This window comes from Ictalurus furcatus, chromosome 5, assembly GCF_023375685.1.
Source record: "Ictalurus furcatus strain D&B chromosome 5, Billie_1.0, whole genome shotgun sequence".
NCBI classification, from domain to species: Eukaryota; Metazoa; Chordata; class Actinopteri; order Siluriformes; family Ictaluridae; genus Ictalurus; species Ictalurus furcatus.
Window position 1 is genome coordinate 4,463,514 of NC_071259.1, and position 23,890 is coordinate 4,487,403.

Genomic DNA, 23,890 nt, shown 5'->3' on the forward strand with positions numbered 1-23,890 from the left:
ATAGGAGCCAAAAGCGCCTGCATGCACTGAGAGTGAGCGCATTTTTAAACCTCCATTTCTCATTTTCTCCCAACTTTGGTGAGTAGCGCAGAAATTCCATATCTGACCAGTGGGTGATGTTAAACACAGGAAACTGGAATGCACGTGAAGGTAAGCAGACGTGTTTGTTTGCCGAGGTATGAGCGTGCACCCTGGCTGAACCTCTCAGTGAAGAGCATGGACAGGATCCCAGCAGTGCTGACCTTTCACCCCATCACGAGTGACCAATTACATGAGGGCAGAACCAGATAATGAGGGCTACACACACCAACCACTCAACAACCTCTACTGTCAGCTTTATCATGACTAATTCACGTACACGTCTACTAGACATGTCTTGCTACAGGCCTTTCAGCAAGAAAGAGATGACAATGAGATTCGTCAGAAAGCCTAGAGAGGAGTGGCGTGAGGAAGGACTGCGAGCGTAGAGCAAAAAAAAAAAAAAAAAAAACACCGGATGAAAAGTTATAGCAAAAATATTTGCTAAAACTGGCTATAAAATAGAGATTTTTTTTTTGTCGTTTAAATTCAAGTCTATCCTGGGAGCACTAGGCATGAGGAGGAAGTACACCCTGGATAGCACCGGTCCATGCACACACACACACATTCACAACTTAGAGTATCCAATCCACGTACCAGAATATTTCTGAGAGGTAGGAGGATACCGAAGAACAAAGAGAAAACCAACACGACATAAATATTTTATTTAATGAAGTCGACTTAAAGGCAATTAGTGTAAAGGCAACTAATTACAGAAACTGCACTCAAGCCTGCGGCATCAATTCAAGTTTATTGCAATTATAATTTTATTGTCATTATACACAAGGGTACAGCACAGCGAAACACCTTCGGGCTATTCTTGGGCGTATGACAATAAATGCAGTAACACAACATCAAGGCAGAGATGTGTATAAAGGTTACTGTGCAATAATATGCACTGACAATACAGCAACAATGTTCACATCAATCAAATGATCATTTCAGTTACCGCAGACACTCTTCACAGTGTATACAGTAAATAATCCCTTCTGAAAATATTTGAACAGCAAGGCCAGTTCTTTTGTTTTTGCTTTACACTGAAGCCATTTGGGTTTGAGATCAAAAGATGAATATGATAGATCCGAATTTCAGATATTTACATCTAGATGTGTTGAACAACTTAAGAACATGGCACCTTTTATTCGAACCCACCCATTGTTTCAAGTGATCAAAAATAAATTTGACTGACAGGTGTTTCTTGTTGCCCAGGTGTGCCCTATTAGATTAGCTTCATCGTTTTAAACAAATTCATGGCTCTGAAAGTCTACTCTTGGGTTTGAGCCCTGGGTTTCACCTGTGATTAGAGAGCTGTCTATGGGAGAAAGGCCAGCCATTTTGAAGCTGAGAAAAGAAGGGAAATTGATCAGAGCCATTGCACAAACATTAGTCACAGCCAATACAATGATTTGGAATGTCTTGAAAAAAAAACGAAACCACTTGTGTGTTAACAGCCAAACATCGAACAGGTCGGCCAAGGAAAACAACTGCAGTTGACGGCAGAAACATCATGAGAGCTGTGGAGAAAAACACTAAAACAACAGTTAGTGACATCACCAAGAACCTCCACAGGGCAGGGTGAAGGTATCACAATCCGACATTTGAATCAGACTTTGAGAGTGGAAATATACAGGCCGTACCACATGACGCAAACCACTCATCAGCAGTAAGAATCTGATTGAAGTCCAGATTGGAATTCACAAAGAAATACAGAGATGAGCCACAAAAGTTCACCTCTGCTAAAGTGATGGAAAGGCCAAAGTGTGGAGAAATAAAGGATCTGCTCATGATCCAGAGCATACGAGCACAAGCATGCTGGAGGTAGTAGGTAGGATTTGACGTGACATTTGATTGGAATTATGACTCTAATACAACTTCGCCTAACCATCTCTTTGTTGTTCAGTGCTCAAGATCATCAGATTAGTCAAATTGCAGATGGGTGTACCCACAAGAAAGGACTATAATTACACGTCTACCTTTGTCTCACCTGTTTTTCCAAGTATGACACTTAGAGTCTCTAAAAGAAGAACGACTCTCGAAGGAGCATCTCTCTCTCTCTTATTCTGTCTTTTTTTTTTATTTCAGCCTTCCTTTTATGTTCTTTCTTTGGTGTTACAGTGTTAAATACTTTTGCTTCGTCAGAATAAGACAATCTGAAAGCTGAGGTTTGGATTGCTAGCTCCAACATCTAGCCATCCTAACTCGTCAGAATATCATCTTATGGTGTTTGAACTGTCCTTTATACAGTTACATCTTTCCGAAACAAAAAAGACAGACAATGGACCCAAACACAATGGACACAATGGGCCCAAAGCATAAGATTGTATGAATCTTTGACTCCAGTGTCATTGGTATTCTCAAGCTTTTCTAACCAATCAGCTTTTATACTTTAGAGAACTCAGGACTCAGCTTGCAGCTTTGAAAAACAAAGGGAACAAACAAACACAGCTGTCTTAAATTCTTAAAAGTAGTCAACCCTTTAAACCTCCTATAACCTGGAGAAGGTGCTGAGTCTAAACTTCTTACTCTCATTGCAACTACTGATTCATACTGATGCTTTACAATGAGTAACTGAATAAAAGGTTGCATGTTTAAGGGATTAGTATGGCACTGATACATAGGCAAAAGCAACTTAGCACTTTGTATGACTGATTTGTAAAATTCTCCATACACAAATTTTGATAGAACAACATTTTAGGTCGGCTTACCGTTACAGAAGAGTCGCACGAAAACTTCACGTTTGACGAATCACACAATTCACGTGACATTTGAATACATTTTTTTTTAATGTTATGTTTCACACATTATTACATGTAGTGGATGTGTTTCTATTTTTCCACGTTTTTTTTTTTTTTTTTTTTTACACGTTATTCATTTACATTCACGTGATTTTTTTTTTTTACGCATTATTCATGGACTTACACTTATTCCTAATACAAATTATTTATTTATTTATTTCACGGGATTTTTTTTTAATTACACATGGTTCTTTTATATTCACGTATTTTCTTTACACGTTATTTATTTACTTTGACGTCATTTGGTAGATGTTATTACTAAATGTTCACATATGATTTTATCTTTGTAGCCTTTTACATGATTTTATTTTCATATGATTTTTAAAACATTTTTCATTTACTTTCACTTGGTTTTTTAAAAACATTATTTACTTTCACGTGGTTTTACACATTACACATTGAGTCTTTTTTTTTTTACACACATAATTCATTTATATTCACGTCATTTTCACGTCGTTTACTTTCATGTGTGATTTTTTTACACATGAATTAATTGCCAGCTGTGTTTCTTACATGATTCATTCATGTTTACACGTGATTTTACACGATTCATTTATTTTCACATGAGATTTTCACACATTATAAATTAATTTTCAGATGTTTCTTACAAGATTAATTTCTTTTTTTGTTGTTTGGTGGCTCAATGGTTAAGGCTCTGGGTTACTAATCAGAAGGTTGTGGGTTCAAGTTCCAGCACAGCCAAGCTGCCACTGTTGGGCCCTTGAGCAAGGCCCTTAATCCTCCTCCCCTGCTCCAGGGGTGCCGTATCATGGCTGACCCTGCGCTCTGACCCCGACTTCCATACTAGCTGGGATATGTGGAAAAAGGAATTTCACTGCTGTGATGTATATGTGGCCAATAAAGTCTTCTTCTTCATATATGACTTTACACACTCTTTCACATGTGATTTTTAACACATTATAAATAAATTTTCATACAGTGCCCCCTTTAATATTGGCACCCTTGGTAAATATGAGCAAAGAAATCTGTGAAAATTTGACTTTATTGTTTAACCTTTTGATCTTTTGTTCAAACAATTCACAAAAAATACTCTGCTCTCATGGATATCAAACAATTGCAAACACAATGCAGGTTTATTAAAAAAAATCTTTGTTAAATATAGGTGTGTAACAATTATTGGCACCTTTTTAGTCAATACTTTGTGCTACCTCCCTTTGCTAAGATAACAGCTCTAAGTCTTCTCCTATAATGCCTGATAGAGGTTGGAGAATACATGGCGAGGGATCTGAGACCGTTCCTACATACAGAATCTCTCCAGATCCTTCAAATTTCAAGGTCCATGCTGGTGGACTCTCCCCTTCAGTTCACTCCACGGCTTTTCTATGGGGTTCAGGTCATGGGGCTGGGATGGCCATGGCAGGATCTTGATTTTGTGGTCAGTAAACCTTTTTTGTGTTGATTTTGATGTATGTTTTGGATCATTGTCCTGCTGGAAGATCCAACCACGGCCCATTTAATTTTCATTTAATATCTGTTGATATTTGTCTATGATGCCATGTATCCTAACAAAATATCCAGGTCCTCTGGCAGAAAAAAGCCATTAAAGAGCCACCACCATATTTAACCGTGGACATGAGGTACTTTTCCATATGGCTACCTCTCTGTGTGAGCCAAAACCTCCTCTGGTGTTTATTGCTAAAAAGCTCTATTTTGGTTTCATCTGACCATAGAACCCGATCCCATTTGAAGTTCCAGTAGTGTCTGGCAAACTGAACACGCTCGAGTTTGTTTTTGGATGAGAGTAGAGGCTTTTTTCTTGAAACCCTTCCAAAGAACTCGTGGTGATGTAGGTGACTTCGGATTGTAGTTTTGGAGACTTTCTGATCCCAAGACGCAACTAACTTCTGCAATTCTCCAGCTGGGATCCACTCAAACCATCCTCTGTGTTGTGTTTGCGATAATTTTTTTAACAAAAGATCAAAAGTTTAAACAATAACACCAATTTTTCACAGCCTTCTTCACTCGTATTAACCAAGGGTGCCAATGTTAGTGGACGGCACTATATGTGTTTCTTACACGATTCATATATTTCTAACGCGATTTTACACACTATTTTCACGTGTGATTTTTAACACATTATAAATAAATTTTCACGTGTTTTTTACACAATTCATTTATTTTCACATGTGATATGTAACCAAGAACCGACCTTCCCCTGTCATGTCCTGTAATCTGATTGGGCGTTAAGACTGTGCGAGCGGTGTGGTCGCGAGGCCACCATAACCTCCATCGAGTCTTGAATTCCCTCCATTACGCTAAACTTCTTCACAAAGACTCTCATTGTTCGCGCTCCAATATGCCGTGACTGGGTAACAAATTTACCACGGCTGATAAGACGATGTTTAAACAGACATTAAAAAAGACAGGTCTCCCAGAAAACCTTCACACACAAAAAAAAAAGAGAAAGAAAAATGGATGTCTAATACGGCCAAATAGCGGGCCAGCCACAGATATAACAAATAAATGCTAATTAGCATAACAGAAATGCTAATTAGACGATTAGCATTCATGCACCTTTCAGAAACATAGAAAATGATGAAGATGAAGTGTAAATTTGATATATTATGTGACAAGGGAGGCCTGTGTGTGCTTCACATCATCATCATAATCATCACCATGGTTCTCGTATTGCCTTATCTGTAACTCAAGGACACAAAGTAGAGGCACTGATAATGTGATTGCACTGGGACATATATAAAGATGGAAGTATCTCACTATATACCACCCAGATAAACAACTGAAACATCTCATCAGACAAGAGAAAACAACAACAACAAACAAAAAGGCAGTGTAGTGGACAGGGAGGGTGTACGTGTCCCAGGACATGTAGTTTAACAACACAGCCGAGAGAAAGAAAAGAGAATCCTTATCAAGGCTACAAGATTAGCAGCTTTAAAAAAAAAAAAAAAAGTCAAACGTTGAGTAAATTATTCAGTTCTTGAGTCTTGAGTATTGAGTCTTGTTCTTGTTGAAAGCATACAAATTTGAGAAATTTGTCGTATTTTGGTGTACCTTTGTAGAAGATTATAAGCTGGAGAACAAACGTAGCAAACAAAACGTGCCCAGTGATCCCTGGAGGACTGTTAAGGTGTTGTGTGGTACTAATTCTGAAGGGGTGGTACCGTTTACCTGAGGGTTGTTTCTAAATCAGATAGTTCCCCTGGTGTGTTGGGTCCATACGACTGTGGCAGCTGAAAAAATAAATAAATAAAATTTTCACACCATTGTTATGGCAATATCAGAAGATACGTAAAAGTGAAATAAAGGACCGCAATGTTTAAATGGTACAGTTGTAAATGGTGAGGGGTCAGTTGTAACATGTCTCAGGTCATTAAGTCTGTTGCAGAAATAAGCAAGGACGCAGGACGTGAGGGAGCTGAGGGTGGAATAAATGTTGGGCACCACATGATGCACAAATATGTCAATCACAGCTGATATGCTTGGGTCTTTCTGTAAGTGGAATGTTTTTTTTTGTTGTTGTTGTTGTGGTTAATTTTGTTATTCTCTTTTTGTATACTGTTACCATTGACCCTCACATTGTCAGCCTTTTTAAAATCTGTTATGCTAGCTAACCAGCTTAGCATTGTCAACTATAAATAATGCTAACACATAGTCTGCTAGCCTAGCCTATGTAGGGTTCATTTCCATACAGAATGAATGAATTACTTTTAAACCTCTAAATTTTGGCGGACTTGCGGTGATCATTTCCTCAGCGCTGTTATTAAGTAGCTGTTCAGTTGCAAGCAGGCATGTGGACGGATGCCAAATGACTAACTTTATTAGCTATATTTTAGTTTGAATTTCATTTAATGTCAGTAAATATTCCACCACAGTTTCTCCATAATGTCACACGCTGCTTATTAACTTCAAGAAAGACGCTCCAGTGCAAAACTAAAGAAGCAAAAGTGAGACACCAAACATGTCTTGGGTACAATGATTACATCCATCCATCCATTTTCTATACCGCTTATCCTACAGGGTCACGGGGAATCCATCCCAATCCATTGCAGGGCATAATCACATGCACATTCATACACTACGGACACTTTGGACATGCCAATCAGCCTACCATGCATGGCTTTGGACTGGGGGAGGAAACCGGAGTACCCAGAGGAAACCCCCACAGCACGGGGAGAACACGCAAACTCCGCACACACAGGGCCACAGTGGGAATCGAACCCCCGACCCTGGCATGAGGCGAACGTGCTAACCACTAAGATCTCTTCAATCTGTAGCAATCTACTCACAAAAAAACTTCTGCATGCATGAGCATCTATGGGTTAGACATTTACATTACATTTACATTTATTCATTTAGAAGATGCTTTTATCCAAAGCGACTTACAAATGAGGAAATACAAGCAAAGCGATATATCAAGCAGAGAACAATACAAGTAGTGCTACTGTACAAGATCTTTTAATTGAGTTCTAGAAGAAGCGAAGTGCACATAGTAGAGGTGTAAGTGCCAGAGTAGGTTTTTTGTTTTTTTAGGATAGTGTGGGGTTGGCATTTTAGGGATTAGTTAGGTGTTCACGGAAGAGGTGGGTCTTTGGCTTTTTTTTTTGTTTTTTTTTGTTTTTTGAAGATAGTGACAGATTCTGCTGTGCGGATTGAGGTTGGAAGTTCATTCCACCACTGAGGGACGGTTAGTGTGAAGGGTCTGGAAAGGGAATTTTAGACCCATGATCACTATTGCTATTTCCTATTACTTTTCCATCATTGCCAGTATGACAGTATAGCCAAAACTATGGCTTGTAGTAAATGGTTCACAGAAACAGAAGCAGTATAATTCAGGTCTATGGCGCCCTCAACTGGTCGTGTTACACAACTGTTGTTTTTGTTGGATCTTTAGGTTCTCAAAGTGGCGTCCACAAGCATAAACGGAGGGTCTGTGATTCTGTTTTATGTTTGTTACAGTGGCAGAAAGCACAGTTATTATCTCATTTCTCTGGTCACTTGTATTAAACACGTATAATGCAAACCTCAGTGACTCAAAAACAAGGAAGTCTATAGATAATGCCAACTTGTTCATGAATAATTTTTTTTAAAGCCATAAGGCGCTAATAAATAGCCAGAATATGTCTGCACATGTTTAATAATAATAATGATGAGCCTAATATTTAAATAGTTAAAGGGGCCACTGGCTGCAAACATTTTGAGAAGCCTGCTTTAGATAATATAATTTAATTAATATTGAAATATACTATATACAGTATCTTGCACAAGTTTTCACCCCTCTTGAACTTTTCTACATTTTGTAGTGTTACAACTTGAAACTGAAATGGATGTAATTGGGATTACATGCCATGAAGCTACACAAAAAATAGCCATAATATTGGAAGGCGGGGGTCTGGTGGATTATATAGGTGGATTAAAAAGCATGGTGATGGTAGCATTATGTTCCAAGTTTCCACTTGGACTCTTTGATGCGTCTCTGACTATTGCCCTGCTTACCCACTGAATTCTGGCAGATGGGCTCCTTTAAGCAGAGTCACAGTTGTATCATATTCTTTCCATTTTTAATAATGAATCAAGTTGTGCTCTGTAGGCTGTTTAAAATTTGGGATTTTATTTTTCCCTGAACTTTGTCTTGGACATGTTTTGACAGAACTTCTCAATGCTGTTGGTTTAGATCTGTTGTTTAGCAAGCTGTCAGGTATTTTTCTACTCAGATCCCATGACACTTCCACTGCATACTGAAGATATTTCTATAATACACGAAAAGTATTGCGATAAATAGGTTTGCTCACAAACCTAAAGAAAAAAGATATTTACATATCAAATGATTTAATATTAATGAACAAATTCATACTACATTTATTTTTTTACATTAAAAATAAAAAATTAATTAGTAAAAAAAAATATATAAAAGTGAGGGAAAAAATTATTAAAATTTTAGAATTCAAAATATAAAATTAGCTACTTCCAGTCAGTTTATAATTTTTTATTTATTTATTTATTTACAAAATTTAATATCACAATACCCACCACATCTCAGAAAAGCATATTGTGACAATTTATTTATATTGAGATCATATCACCCAGACATAGCTGTGTTTATGCTGCCTTCAATTCAATATCACATTACAGCATATAACTGACGATCAGTCCATTCACACCTCAGATTACAAAAGAAATACAAACGAAAAACTCACGGCGGAACACATTTTAATTATAGAATTTTATTTCAGCTCCAGTGTTACAAACTGTAGCAGCATTTTCACAAATCAAACTTTTTCTTGCATGTTATTTTTAAAAAATTTTTCCAATGGTTTCTTTAGTACTCTAAACGGCAGTGTGTCCAAACGCCTTCTGGTATTGTACGTGAAGAAAGCAGCTGTATTAGAGTCTTCAGATTCTTCAAACCAAACCGAAGAGGGTTTTCACAATGGCATGAGCAGAAGGGAATCACAATGAAAATATGAGGACCACCTAAAGCAACTCTGTAAGAAAATGTGCATCTATCAAGCTATTCATTCTCAGGCTGTGCTGCAATACATGGCTTACATAATCTGAAAAAAGCAGGATATAATAAAACATCTGTGCATCTAATACAAGCTTAAGCTGACAAATAAAACAGCAATTTAAAAGTTCCTCTTCAAGGAAACTATTTCTAATGAACTCATTCCTTAAGCTGATAACAAAAAGATCGCTACTACATCTGGTTTTAGAGTTTTATCTCTCAATCTTTGGGTCTTTGTATACTGTACAAAGGCATTAGCTGTGTTTACATGCAGCCTAATAATCTGTTGATAATCCATTAAAGACAGCTCAATCAGAATAAAGGCCAATCCGGATAAAATTGTGAAAGAAGTGAGTAATCCATTAAAATAAGAAGAATAAGTGCGATGTAAACTTTTATGTTTGATTCATTTTAGTATCCCCCCAAACTATTTCAGAGTTGGCGTGTACATGCATCAGAGTATGCCAGAACAAGGCCATTTCTGATCCCCTACTACAAATAGGGCGGCAACCAGGGACCCATCTGTAAAATAAATGTCATGGACTCCCCAATGTATAATCATTTTCTGGCGTCTTATTGGAGCCATAAAGCTTTTTATTTCCAAAATGTCCACCAAACACGACACATTAGGTCCAATCTGACATTATTTATAGGATGTGCGCATTTCCTTTCTCCGGAATGTTGGGAAAACATCAAACGTCGAACAACTTTACTACAGTCCTAAACTCTTCCACTCACTGTCGGTTGAATTCGTTCGGATTGGTGTAAATCTTTGCATGTAAACATGGCCAGTGTTATGGTAGTAAATGATTTCAATACTATCTGAGGCAGTGAAACATCAAACCAATAAACATTTCATCACAAAACACAAACTAGTAACTCGTGGATCGGGAATGTTAGTGGAATTTAAAGGAATGTCCGTCCACTTCTGGACAGATGTTTGGGGAGTCGTGAATAGGAAGGTCTAGAATGCCAAATGTACACCATAAATCAGCTTCACACACAAATTAACGAAAAGATCCCTGTTTTTATCCCATAGTTAGTATGGGATAAAGCTGCATAGATCATAAATCCACAAACTTCTGATTGTCCACAAGTACATAAAATCATTATGTGCTAAAAATGTTTCATTTTGTGTTGTCCCCCCCCCCACCCTACCCTACCCTCCCCTCCCCCACATGATTAATTTAAGAATAGCTAAATATGTACATCTGAAATGCTGATAAAGGAAACATAACACGAGAAACATTTGGTGAGTGTTAGGTTGTTGGTCCGACACCGGCACCAGCATGCACACGTGCTCTAAAATAAGAGCTAAAAATTGGAGACAAAAAGGTGGCACCCCTTTCTCCTAGAATACACTGTTTACATGACATTGCCAATGTCTTTATACTGTTGTGCGCGGTTTCAGTTCTAACAGTCGATGCTCAAAGACGAGCCAATCTCTTGAGCTGAAACAGTTAGAGCTGAGCTGAGCTGCCCGATAACAGCTTTTGTACCCTCTTATGTTTCTGTTGGTTACTAAAAGCAGATATAAGTTTAGGTTTATAATACAAAACGGAAATCGCAAGGCCACAGGAGAGATGTATACAGATTTTTCATATGCAGCGACTAAAAAATATAAAACTTGGTCCCGGATTTGAAGAATGTGTTTATTTAGTGTAACTCACTCGGAGGAAAGCGCTACCTACCCTCTTCCACATACATGAGCTCAGAGATGCACACGATTGGCTAGTGTCGCTGTGATTGACAGGGCAGAGAGAGTATGCCACGCCTCCCACCCAAATTTGGTCCAGGATGGTTGGGGTATCGTCAGGATTTATAACCAATTTGTGCGTGAATATGCAAAGCTTATTCCAGCCGAGTCTTGTCTGTGTATGTCGCATGCATTTGTAATGGGGGAAAAAAAAACATGATATGATGTTCAACACAGTGTTAGACTTTAAAAACAATAAACATCAAAAAAAAGCTTTGTTATTCCTCCTTTGCTTGTTTTTCCATCATTTCAGATTCATTTTTGGGGCTAAAAATAATTAACGATCTCGAACGGCTCGGATATGTAACGGCCATTACTGGGTAGTTAGAAGCAAGAAGGTTCATTTAAAGACGTACTGCTAATATAGATCACTATACGCTTGTCGTGCGCTTTTTAAAAGGGCAGGACGAGATGGCAGTTGAAAAAATAAAAAATTAAAATCAGCAGGATTTTCGAGGGTGTTGAAATTTTGAAATCACCTAAATTTTATTTGTGTATATTTTCATTTTATTTTTATATTTTTTGATCACAAACAGAATACGGTTCCAGAGTAATCAAAGAAAAGAGCATGTAGAATAGCAGACTTGTATTTCCAGGTCGACTCGGTGAAACGTTCGGATTTGTGTTATTCCACGGATAAAAATTTCTACACTTTGCGTGGTGAAATAAGTAGCAATAATTTAAAAAAAAAAAAAAAAAGACAATAGTTTATGTTAAGAAAAACAAACAAAAAAAAATACGTTTTCAAGCCCAACACCAGCTTTCAGTGGTGGTGCAGCTTTAGTTGTGCGTCTTGCAGGTGCGACATTATAAAACTTGTAGCATCACTTATTGGGTGGGATTTTAGGTTTTCAAATGTGGCTTGGAGAGACCGACAGAACGTGTCGCGGACGTCCTGAATTGGTCTGGGCGATCAGATTTGAATCTGGTTGCATTTACACTTATATAAATAATCTCCATCCAGATATAATTGTTGCACTCAGGATGCATGCAATGACCAAATGTCAACCAAAATGGGGTCTTAGAGAGCAGACAGTCTCCCGTTTTCTTTCTCTGGTTACCAGCAGCCAATCAGAGCAAACCTAGGGGCAGAAACCCAGCGATAAGTGGCTGTAGCAAATAATGAAAAATCTGAGGCGGGGCTTAGGGAACCTTTAATTAAACAATATGAGAAAACGTACTTGGATTATAACGTAAGTTTGTAAGCAAATTATACTAGACATCATATCATTACTAAAGTGTTTTGTTCAAATATTTTTATCAGCCATCTGCTTACGTGTAATATTAAAGCCTGTTGCTGTAGGTGACAGTAGTTCACCAGGCTTAAGCTACAAGTCTCTAAGACATTAATGACTAGATACAGTCTGCGAATGGTGGAAAGGGCTGTAGTTGAAGCAAATGTTTTGAGTAAAGGCAGTGTTTGCTAATGAAGAGCACTTGTGTAAAAATCATAGCTGGTCTGAACAAAGACCTACAGGATTTCTAACGTCCCGAGACGCTCAAAATAAAAAGCACAAATTTCCTATATATATATATATATATATATATATATATATATATATATATATATATATATATATATAAAACCCTAAACACACGGACAAGGCTAAACGTGCCTGTCTGTTGTTACCCAGGAAAACATATGGAATGGAAGTATGCAAATCTGGGAATGATTCGAAAGGCCCGCTGTGGCACCTACCACTCGACGCCAACACAGAGCATGATCCGTTTAGTAAGCAATTCCGTCTTGGCATTTAATGACAGGAGATACGTGTTCACCTCTTTCTTTCTAGTCGTTCTATATTTGTGCGTGTTTAGCGGTGGCTATTTATTTGCCTACATAAATTTTCCTGTTTGTAACAGCAAGAACATCTTCCAATAAATAAAGTAGAACCTAAAACGGGATCGCACGCATACGACTTTGTCGATTTGTTCTTCGGAACTTTACACTATTAAAGTGTGGTGGAAACGAAGACGTTGTGACGGACAACGGCTCCTCTGTGATTAGTGCTGTTTTAGTCTAGAAGTTCATTCCGGGCTCTTCACGTTCGACTCGTCCTGTTCTGTCCAAAGCTGCTTTCTTCATCCCGGGTCAGGAAGTACTTGAAGGACTCGTAGACGGACCAGGCGATGGCAGTTGAAGGCATCTGGTAAATGACGCGTGCTTGCGCACCTTTAAAGAAGGCGGTCAAACCTCCCAGCCTGTAGACTGTCCTGAAGGCATTGGCCATGCCCGAAAGATGGCCGCTGACGCGAGCCGAATTTAACGCCACGTCCTCCTGCGTGTTCAGCAGCGTCTTGCACACGTCGAGCGGCGTGGTGAGCGCGGCCGATACGGCGCCTGCTGCGGCGCCCGAAACCATGTGCGTTCCCGGCCGGTACTGGCGCTCTGGATTGAGCCGCTCCTGCATCAGCTCGTACGTCATGAAGTGCAGAGCCTGGAACGGGATGTTCATGGTGAGCTGCGTGCTGTAGCTGCGGTAGAAGGCGGCCAAGCCCTCGTTACGACTTATAGTCAGAACGCAGTCCCACAAGCCTCGATACGGCGAGTTATACATCTGCATGCGCTGCTTCACCACTAAAAGAGGAAAGAAATCAGGTTAACCAGCCTGAGCATGAGATTCTATTGCATAGCAACATAAGTATTAAATGCCTGGGAGAAGGAACAGGCGGCCACAAAAATGCACTCAGACACAGAATACGACAATGTGGTAACTAAAACGGCTCCGTTTTTACCTTCAGCGGGGTTCATGACCGCATCGTGGAGCACAGTAGCAACGCTTCCTGCCAGCCCTGTAAGGAACAAGGAGCAAAACCTCACGCTTTAGAATACATCACTTCCTTTTCCACACTTCCTGCGCAGTGATGTCTTCACTCATACGCACCGTTGGCGATGTGGCTGTTGCCACCGTTCTGAATGACGTCGCTGAGGCTGCGCTTGATCCGCTCGTAGCAGGCAAAGTAGAGCGCGTGGGCCGGCCCCGCCCCCAGCACCGTGATGTTGAGGCCTCGGAGGGGCCGCATGAGGCCCTCTGTCGTCACGATTTTTTTCAGCGCCCCGTACACGCTGCGGTACTGAGCCTTCGGGTCCGGCTGTAAACTCTGCATACGCGTCTGAGGGGAGGACAAAACGCGACAAGCTCTTTAAAATAAAAAAAAGGTGCTAATCAGGATCGAATTAACTTTAAGTTTTGTAACTTTAAAAGAATTGTAACTTTAAATGTAACTTTTAAGATTTACATTTAACATTGCTTGCCACTTAGGCATGCAACCAGAGACTGCTGAAACATGATCGAGCTTGTGAGTCAAACAAAACGTTTATATCTAAAATGATCCAAATTAGCTTTAGTTCATTATGTACGATTATTTTTATAATGACTTAAATATGATTAACTGCAAGCCTGAGCCTGTTTTACACTCTTACCCTGTGCTTCAGGTTTGAGCTCGCACATGAGCTGAGGCTAAGAAACTAGTTTGTTAGAGGATTATTGTGTATCCAGGCGCGACTGTCGGAAACGGCAGCTAAAACACAGCAGTTAAAAGGCGCACATCTTGGCAAACAGCAGCAGCGGGTTTCAGAATAATCCTCTGTTTTCTTTGTGCATTTCAAACAATTACAGTAAACATCGCAAGAAGTGTGACTGGTTGAAGGCCTCCTCGCTGCTGTAATTACAGACTATATATTGTAGGTAGATTACAGCGTCTTTGCAGGAAGATTAGTGTGCGTGTTGCATTTTTCATGGAGAAAAAAAAAACAAAACAAAAAAAAAAACAGTACAACATAGAGACCTTGTTTCCTGACCCGGTTTAGTCCACTCTCAATTCGTTAGTGCACGCATGACATGATCTCTTCAGAATCAGAAACGCAGATATGTGGAAACACTGACGAAACTCTAGTGCTAAGCGTCATGCGGCTCTCCTGCGATACGCAACAGTCACATATTGCGGCTCTACTCAGACTTGAATGCTATCTTTTAACATCCTGACTTTGTTTTGACTGAAGTAAAACAACCTACATTAACGCTTTTGCTAAACAACGTTGCGACCGAAAATGCTTGCTTTCGCTGCGGCTTTTTTCAAAATTTGCGATGCAACTTGTGGAGTTTTTTGTTCCTTTTCTTTTTTTTTGCAGAATTGGTGAGATTGCAATTGCACAAAATTGTTTTGATGGTTGGTGATGTCTGTGGGTAAATGAGACCTTTTAGCTGTACTCATGTTCGACGCACGTGAGTCGAAGAGGGCTTTGGCTGAACGCGCGTTGTGAAGACGTCGTGTCACGTGCCTCGGCCCAAATCTGCGAAATATCTGTGTTGATTTTGACCAATTGTGCGCTCCTCTGAATACTGCTTGATTTTGCGTTCATTTCTGCCACTGCAAAATCCTGGAGGGACTGTCGAAATAATAATAAAAAAAAAGCACTTTTTTTTGCAAGCACTCTGTTGGACCCATGAGCTAATACTAGACCTACCAGGAAATATGACTAATATTTTATAGACATGACTAAGTACGTGTGTGATGGCTTGGGAAAACCCCTCAGAAGTCCCTACAGCTGAACTCTGGAAAACGCTTTCCTGACAGTAATATCCCGTAACATCTCTAATTTACGAAAACGTAATGACAATGTTTCCAAAGTGACGTGGATATGACCTCGCCTTGGTTCCGGCCTGTAAAGATCACGGAGTGTAAGAAGTTTAAGAACTGCAACAAGAAAAATAATCAGTTTGTCTAAAACCTCGCTAGATAAAGTATGACTACATCACGATTTGTCACGATATCACTCTGAATAATCGGTTATCGGTATCGGCCGAGATCACTCTGAATAATCGGTTATCGGTATCGGCCGATATCACTCTGAATAATCGGTTATCGGTATCGGCCGAGATCACTCTGAATAATCGGTTATCGGTATCGGCCAAGATCACTGAATAATCGGTTATCGGCATCGGCCGATATCACTCTGAATAATCGGTTATCGGCATCGGCCGATATCACTCTGAATAATCGGTTATCGTATCGGCCGAGATCACTCTGAATAATCGGCATCGGCCGAGATCACTCTGAATAATCGGTTATCGGTATCGGCCTATATCACTCTGAATAATCGGTTATCGGCATCGGCCGATATCACTCTGAATAATCGGTTATCGTATCGGCCGAGATCACTCTGAATAATCGGCATCGGCCGAGATCACTCTGAATAATCGGTTATCGGTATCGGCCGAGATCACTGAATAATCGGTTATCGGTATCGGCCAATATCACTCTGAATAATCGGTTATCGGCATCGGCCGATATCACTCTGAATAATCGGCATCGGCCGAGATCACTCTGAATAATCGGTTATCGGTATCGGCCGAGATCACTGAATAATCGGTTATCGGTATCGGCCAATATCACTCTGAATAATCGGTTATCGGCATCGGCCGATATCACTCTGAATAATCGGCATCGGCCGAGATCACTCTGAATAATCGGTTATCGGTATCGGCCTATATCACTCTGAATAATCGGTTATCGGCATCGGCCTATATCACTCTGAATAATCGGTTATCGGCATCGGCCGATATCACTCTGAATAATCGGTTATCGTATCGGCCGAGATCACTCTGAATAATCGGCATCGGCCGAGATCACTCTGAATAATCGGTTATCGGTATCGGCCTATATCACTCTGAATAATCGGTTATCGGTATCGGCCGATATCACTCTGAATAATCGGCATCGGCCGATATCACTCTGAATAATCGGTTATCGGTATCGGCCGAGATCACTCTGAATAATCGGCATCGGCCGAGATCACTCTGAATAATCGGTTATCGGTATCGGCCTATATCACTCTGAATAATCGGTTATCGGTATCGGCCGATATCACTCTGAATAATCGGCATCGGCCGATATCACTCTGAATAATCGGTTATCGGTATCGGCCGATATCACTCTGAATAATCGGCATCGGCCGATATCACTCTGAATAATCGGTATCGGCCGATATCACTCTGAATAATCAGTTATCGTATCGGCCGAGATCACTCTGAATAAACGGTTATCGCGGCTGAGAAATTTACTATCTGTGCATCTCTAATTATAATACATACTATGTACGGACGATAGCCAACAAAGGTTTAAAAACGTTCAAACAACCTAATAAAAAACATGGCAAGATTTACCTGACAGAACACAACTGAATACATGAAATCAGCCATTATTTCCCCAATGATGTGAGCGTGAACAGTGATCAGCGGTGTAACAAAACGCAGCGGAGGCTCGTGTTTACATGCTGGGAGTGATTTTTACCTCGGGTAATGAGACCAAGACCGAGAGCGACGTGGACGATGCTGTTAATCAAACTGACAACTCGTTTCTCATTGTAAACTTATAAACTCTTTAAAACGTGGCACCAGTTTAGGTGATCAACGTAGAGACTGCTAGGTGAAACACCTATGAAAGAAACAGATGTCAGTTCAGGTACGTCTGTAGTTTTCAGAACTATACGCTGCAGAAAATGTCAAATTTCACCTTGTGAAGTCCGAGACATGATAATGTAGTATATGTATGTCTCTGTATGTGTGCGTGTGTGTGTACCAGTGCCCTAACCAGTCATACTGTTAGTTACAGTTGTATTTATATCACGCTTTTCTAGACATTCTAAGCACTCAACATAGTATGGGGCGGTTGGTGTGATATCAACCACCACTAGTGTGTAGCATCCAGCTGGATGATGTGATGACAGCCATAGTGCACCAAAACGCCCACCACACACCAGCTATTAGTGGAGAAAGTGGTGTAGCCGATTCAGAGAATTAGAGGGCCATGATAGAAAAGCGCCAATGGGGGAATTCCTCCAGGACGACAGGGTGATACCCCTACTCTTTTACGATAAGTGTACTGGGATTTTTAATAACCACAGAGCGTGCTATATACAGTGCCGTCCTTCGTGTGTAAGGAAGTGACCAAACACTGGCCCGTGCACCTCTGGTCCAGTGAGATAACAGCACACGCCCTGCCACTCCTCCCAGCTCTCCCACAAGCTGATTAACATGCACTGCTGCTCATGGTTAACAGTTGATTAAGAAAAACAACACCACATACATTTATTTTAAAACATGCTTGTTGAAGCGAAACTGCCTTAAGAAGCAAAATGACCAAATAACATTGTCAAGCGAAAAAGTCCATCCATTTTCCATCTCGCTTATCCTACACAGGGTCGCGGGGAGCCTGGAGCCTATCCCAGGAAACCCTGGGCAGGGTGCCAGTCCATCTCAGGGCACAATCACACACTCATTCACACACTACGCACAATTTGGGAATTGATTCAGCATCGTATAAAGCCCTTCACAACCGAATCCCTGTGGTCGAATGCAGATGAAATACTGTCAACTAAAATGCTTTTCTGATGTCTTTAATCACAGTAGTAAAATATATTCAAAGCAAATGTCACTGTGTGTCCGGGGGGGGGGGGGGGGTGGGGTGCGGACGACCCGGCCTATTATCGCCGTCGGTATTTATCTGATTTTGGATGGATTCGAGAAGAATAACCACTACGAAGGCACATCACTTTAAATAGCATTACTGAGTGTGTTTCCACCTGTGGGAAGCTGTTACTCAATTACTCACTGTGCGCAAAGGTTACAGTGCAAACTTCAGGCCCGTACACTTTTACGCACACACAATAGCGTTACCCAATTCCTGATTATTTCCGTCACGTTAGAAATTCCAGTTGCATCGCCCCGGACTTTTACTACGAGCGGAAGTGCTGTCATTCGCTTACAACACACTGCGTTTGTCTTGGCAAGCGTCAGAGCGCTGATGTACCTGCCAACATGAAAAAAAAAATGTTCGAAATCTAAAGCAGGAAACGCTTTTTGAACATCCGGCACACTTCTTGAATGAAACCCTGTGCTGTTTTCCTTGTTCCTCTTCAAATGCCAGAAGACTTTGGATTCTGAACGTTATTTCACAACAAAGCTCTCGGAGACATTTAAATGACAATGCCTGAGACAGGACACACACACATACACAAATACACAGATTTCAGTCTCCTTTTTTTTTTTTTAATGGTACTGAATGGATGCCGCTGATTTGACGTGTTTTTGGGGTTTTTTTTTTTACTTTAAACTGTCTTTGTAGGCATTAAAGAAAAGTATCGTCAAACTCAATAACTCAGTTTAACGTCCTTTTCTTTCATTTACTACTGTTTTGCGGACAGTTTGTTAGCTGAATTATATATCGTGATGCACATCGTGTACTGTAGAAATGCCTTGAAGTATAGTGATATGATATTTTTGTCATATCGCCCAGCCCTACTGTGGGGAGTGTTGTTCTGGGAAAATAATCAACAACATGGCGGTGCAATGCAGCCAAATTCAAGGAGTAACAGCACGTCCTGAAGTGTTTTACTCCTGCTGCAATGTGCATTCATTTCTAGGTACATTTAACGCTGAGCCTGAAGGTTAGTTCCCAAAATGTTCCCGAATTTATCCATGTCAGAAAAGGTAGAGTTACAGCTTTACCACGGACTATTACTATTAACGGCTGACACTGGAGATCCCTTCAAAAACCTTCTCTGCATCATCTGGCTGCCTCATGGTTACATAAGGGTTTAGTGAATGGTTTTTGTTTGCTGAATGGGTTACCAGTGTTACACATGGTCATGCCTGTTGTGTGCGAACACACTGCTCAGTGACATCAATGGCAAGAGTCATGGTTTTGATGGACAGCAAAAAGAGCCTTGGAATCTTTGCCATGTTAATGGATAAAGGGTGTGTCCTGGTGTTTACTCGTTCCTTTTTCTATTTCCAGCATCGTATTCTTAGTTTTATTGTAACTATAATCTTTCACTTGCCTTTTAAAAGGTTTTAACCCCTGTGTAAACTGCCTCGAATTTATCATTGTCTGTAGTTTATCAGTGTTATTTCTCTGTCACCACACAGTCTATATATGATGTTTAAAAGTAGATGTAGGTCTTTTGTTGATTTGCACTTTAACACACACACACACACTAATATATATATTACACACACACACACACACACACATACATACATACATACATACGAGAAAAAAAATTACAGTCCACTTCTTTCCAGACGACGTCCAAAGGTTCATCAGGCAACTGTCTGGGCTATGTGCTGTCCAGACACGTACTATATCCTGGTCAAACAACACCATGAGAGCATTCTGGCAGCATCGAAGGAAACATTGACAATAGGAAAGGAGAGCAGCGCTGAATAGCTCTCACGCCTTATCAGACACTACGTCATATCATTTGCAGCCCATGCATTTTAACACTACTAGGGGCCACGTGATGGCTTTCTTTCCAGCCGCAGATTTTGCTCATAGCCTTCACCTTTGCTTACAGGACTAACATTTCCCTCGTCCAAAACATTGCTCACTGTTCAGTGAGTTCGGCACAAATATGAATGACCTGTTGTTTTAATGGCCTGAACCGAAGCAGGACTGAAGATTACTGCTGCCTTGGCAAAAAAAAAAAAAAAAAAAAAAAAAAAAAACACACTCTGGCCTTTCCATCATCACAAGACTATTGCTTAACATCCAGTGCAACAAATCGGGCTACACTGACCCCGATTTTGGTACATTTCAACCGGAATGGCTTATTAGGCATAATAATCATAACGTAGTTACATAATACAGTCCCTCCAGGATTTAGCTATTTTGCGTTCGCAGAAATTAACACAAAATCAAGCAAACTACGCAACATTCAGAGGAGCATGCAATTTTTTTTTTTGCAGATTTGGGCCAAGATGAGTCATGTGACATCATCAAAACGCACATTCTGTCAAAGCCCTCTTCGATTCACGTACGTTGAACATGAGTACAGCTAAAAGGTCGCGTTTACCAACAAACATCGTTGTGAAAGACTGTGAAAAACTCTGTGCAATTGCAATTTCGCCAGTTTGAGTAATTTCCTTAAAAAAAAAAAAAAAAAAAAAAAAAAAAAAAAAAAAAAACACACAAACTCATAATAAATGAATAAAAAATTTTTTATAAACACAGCAAAATCAAGCATTTTGGCCACTGGTATCAAAGCTAATACTGATCCGATTCACTGGATTCGGATCTGATCTGATCCAACGATTTGTCTGTGAATGCGTGTTATTTTGATTGACATGACACAGATCTGGGACGGTTACGGGTCATGAGTCTGATTAATTTGCATATTGTTTCAACTTAACGTGCATCACGACGCTGCAATTTCAGCGTGAGCTACCGGTTCCGAATCCCACCACATGCTGCGCTACGCACGTCGGCCAAGGTGCGAGCTAGCGGACACTAAAATAGCTTTACTACTAGTTAGACGAATAAGCGTGCACTCATGACAGAGAAGTTTCTTCAGAATCAGGAACACGCGGTTATGTGGAAACGCTAACGAAATTGAGCAAAATAAACTCAAGCACAAACCTAACATCTAACTCTCACTTCGTGGGTTAAACATATAAGATGCTAGCCAGATATCTTCTACATGCAATGCGAGAACAGGACTCAAACAGACATAACGTTGAGCAGCGACTTACTGACTTTTTGCAAAACAGAGGACAATTATACATTGTTAGCCACCAATTTTAGCCAGGTTTCTGAATAACCAGGACATGGGACTGGACATCACACTAGAGTTTCTTCTTGTCTGGTGGACTAGTTAATGAATTCATCATTTCACCACGCCTTGACTTGGGACACAAGTGTGCAACAAAGTCAGCTCTCTCAATAAGAAAATTCCACTATCGGATCAGCATCAGGTATCGGATCAGTCTAGGGTATCGGACGATACTCAGAGCTCTGATTGAAAATGGAAGTGGAGTTTGATGTTATTCATTAGGTTTTAACCCAAACATAACTCTTATGATGCTTAGGTGGCTTTACAGTTGCTAACATGGTTTAGCTTAAAACACAGCCACAAATTCTGTTTGGGGTTCTCCAATGACACGTTATGAAGCGTTCAAGCACTAACACGTGTAGAACACGAGTGTTCATGACTGAAAACTGCCACTTTTTTAAGAACAGATCAACGTTTCTCGCGAGCTAGTTTTTAAGCTTACACAATACTTCAGTGTTGATTGCAGTTCAAAAAAAAGAACGCGCACGAGGAAAACCGGAAATGACCAGTTATCAGATTGTACAGCTCGAGGACGGGAAACAAACGGATGTGACCTGTGATTTCAGGCTGTTGGGGTTTTTGTTTTGGTCATTAATGATATAGAACAAATTTACTGTAAATACTTGACCGTTGTCGGGCCTATACTGTTTGTTTGTTTGTTTACTTATGCGGTTTACTAAAACTCCGAAATGTAAACATGAGGAGAAAATACACTGAACATTCACCGTCTCAGTTTCTCTTGGGTTCTATGTTGTCGTGGTTCTGATGTGGAAAAGTACTTAGTTTGTTTATATATATATAAATATATATAAAATAAAAATGTCCAACTTAATTCCTTGACTAACTTCACTATCAACACCATCTGGCGTTTTGTTGAGTAACTAAGGAGATTTTGAGCTACTGAGCTAACGATATTTTTTATATATATACATAAAATTGCAGATTCAAGCTATCACTTTTTTTTTTAAAGAAATGAAACACAAATAGTCCCAAAGTTCTAACAAGTGCTAAGTTACGGATAGTAACCGAACTGTCATGGTACTCCAGCGCATGGTGAGTGTCCTGTAGCGAGCTAGCCGCGTTAGCAGCAGCTGGACCGCCTCCATGGGCCGAATCCTAAAGGGCCTTGTACTGAACTCTAAGTGCACTAGGAAGGGTGCATCAGTATCACTGGGCTGTTCGGCGTAGGGCGCAGTGAACGAGTCGATTCGGATTCAGCCGCGTCTCGGAGTAGTTACAGGAGTTAAGTTGGAAGCTGGCATGCGCGAGTAAGAATGAAGCGTTGGGTTACCTTAACGGAGTCCACCGGATACATGACCGTGTGCTCGAGCACTCCCGCAACCGCGCCGGCTGTCATGTGCGTGCTGAAGGACGCGTGCATCGGTAAACTCTCATAACTGTCGTCCTCGGAGCACGCGCCATCGCCGTCCCCTTCACCTCCTCCGCCCTGCAGGTCCGACATCTCCAAACTCGCCACCACCGGCTCGGCGCGCAGCTCCATGCAGGCAGGAGCCTCTGCTGCACCGGATAATACTCTCGCGGGGTTTGTTTCACACCCCCACCCAGCCGCGCTGTAAACAACACACACACACACCAACCCCAGGATCAGCGGCGAGTCTGACTGGCGGACGCTACCGCCGCGTGCATCCGGAGTTACGGAACAGCCGTGACGTCATTTCGGTCAGCGACGACGTCGCGCCGTGCTGAGCGAATGAGAAAGAAAAGATGTTTAAACGTGAAACTTTTTAAGGTGGGGCGAGTTCTACACGGGACCGGGACCCGTCTGCGGGTTCCGCAAAAAAAAAAAAAAAAAAAAAAAGAAGTGCAATCGGTGAGAGAAAAGCTCGCGTGCTCGAATCTCTCGCGAGATTTATATACGTTAACTGGAATTCATGTCACCATGGAAGCCGAGACTGTTGCCAAGCTGTAGGTTTATGGGATGTATGCACTTCTAATTGAGTGACACCCTTAAACTACAAGTAGTTTAAAAGTGAATAAAGGAGCAAAATGTGTAGGCTAATTTGCTTTTACAGACGTTCTAATTATGAAAAGGTGTGTTTTAGTATATTAATAGTGAAACGCACACACACACTTTGAGTAACTGCTTTATCCTGGTCAGGATCATGGCATGGCCAGCCGTTCCAAGGAACTCCGGGTGTGAGGTG

The 23,890-nt window shown here is 40.6% G+C and overlaps 1 protein-coding gene across 1 annotated transcript; it reads right to left on the reverse strand.

The window, feature by feature from the left end:
* Positions 1-12,687: 12,687 nt before the first annotated feature.
* On the reverse strand, positions 12,688-23,890 carry slc25a37 (solute carrier family 25 member 37). Its single transcript, XM_053624310.1, has 4 exons — positions 23,017-23,890; positions 13,999-14,227; positions 13,850-13,906; positions 12,688-13,691 (listed from the first exon to the last, which is right to left on the reverse strand). Exons 1-4 carry the CDS (start codon positions 23,224-23,226, stop codon positions 13,156-13,158), a joined length of 1,032 nt encoding a protein of 343 aa, XP_053480285.1. The 5' UTR covers positions 23,227-23,890; the 3' UTR covers positions 12,688-13,155.

Bases quoted from the DNA above. Each gene is read 5' to 3' on its own strand.
- slc25a37 (XM_053624310.1), bottom strand. From the start codon at position 23,226: ATGGAGCTGCGCGCCGAGCCGGTGGTGGCGAGTTTGGAGATGTCGGAC. The intron at 13,907-13,998 runs GTGCGTATGAGT...TGTTCCTTACAG, and splicing joins CAACAGCCACATCGCCAACG to GGCTGGCAGGAAGCGTTGCT. The intron at 13,692-13,849 runs GTAAAAACGGAG...TTCCTCTTTTAG, and splicing joins GGTCATGAACCCCGCTGAAG to TGGTGAAGCAGCGCATGCAG.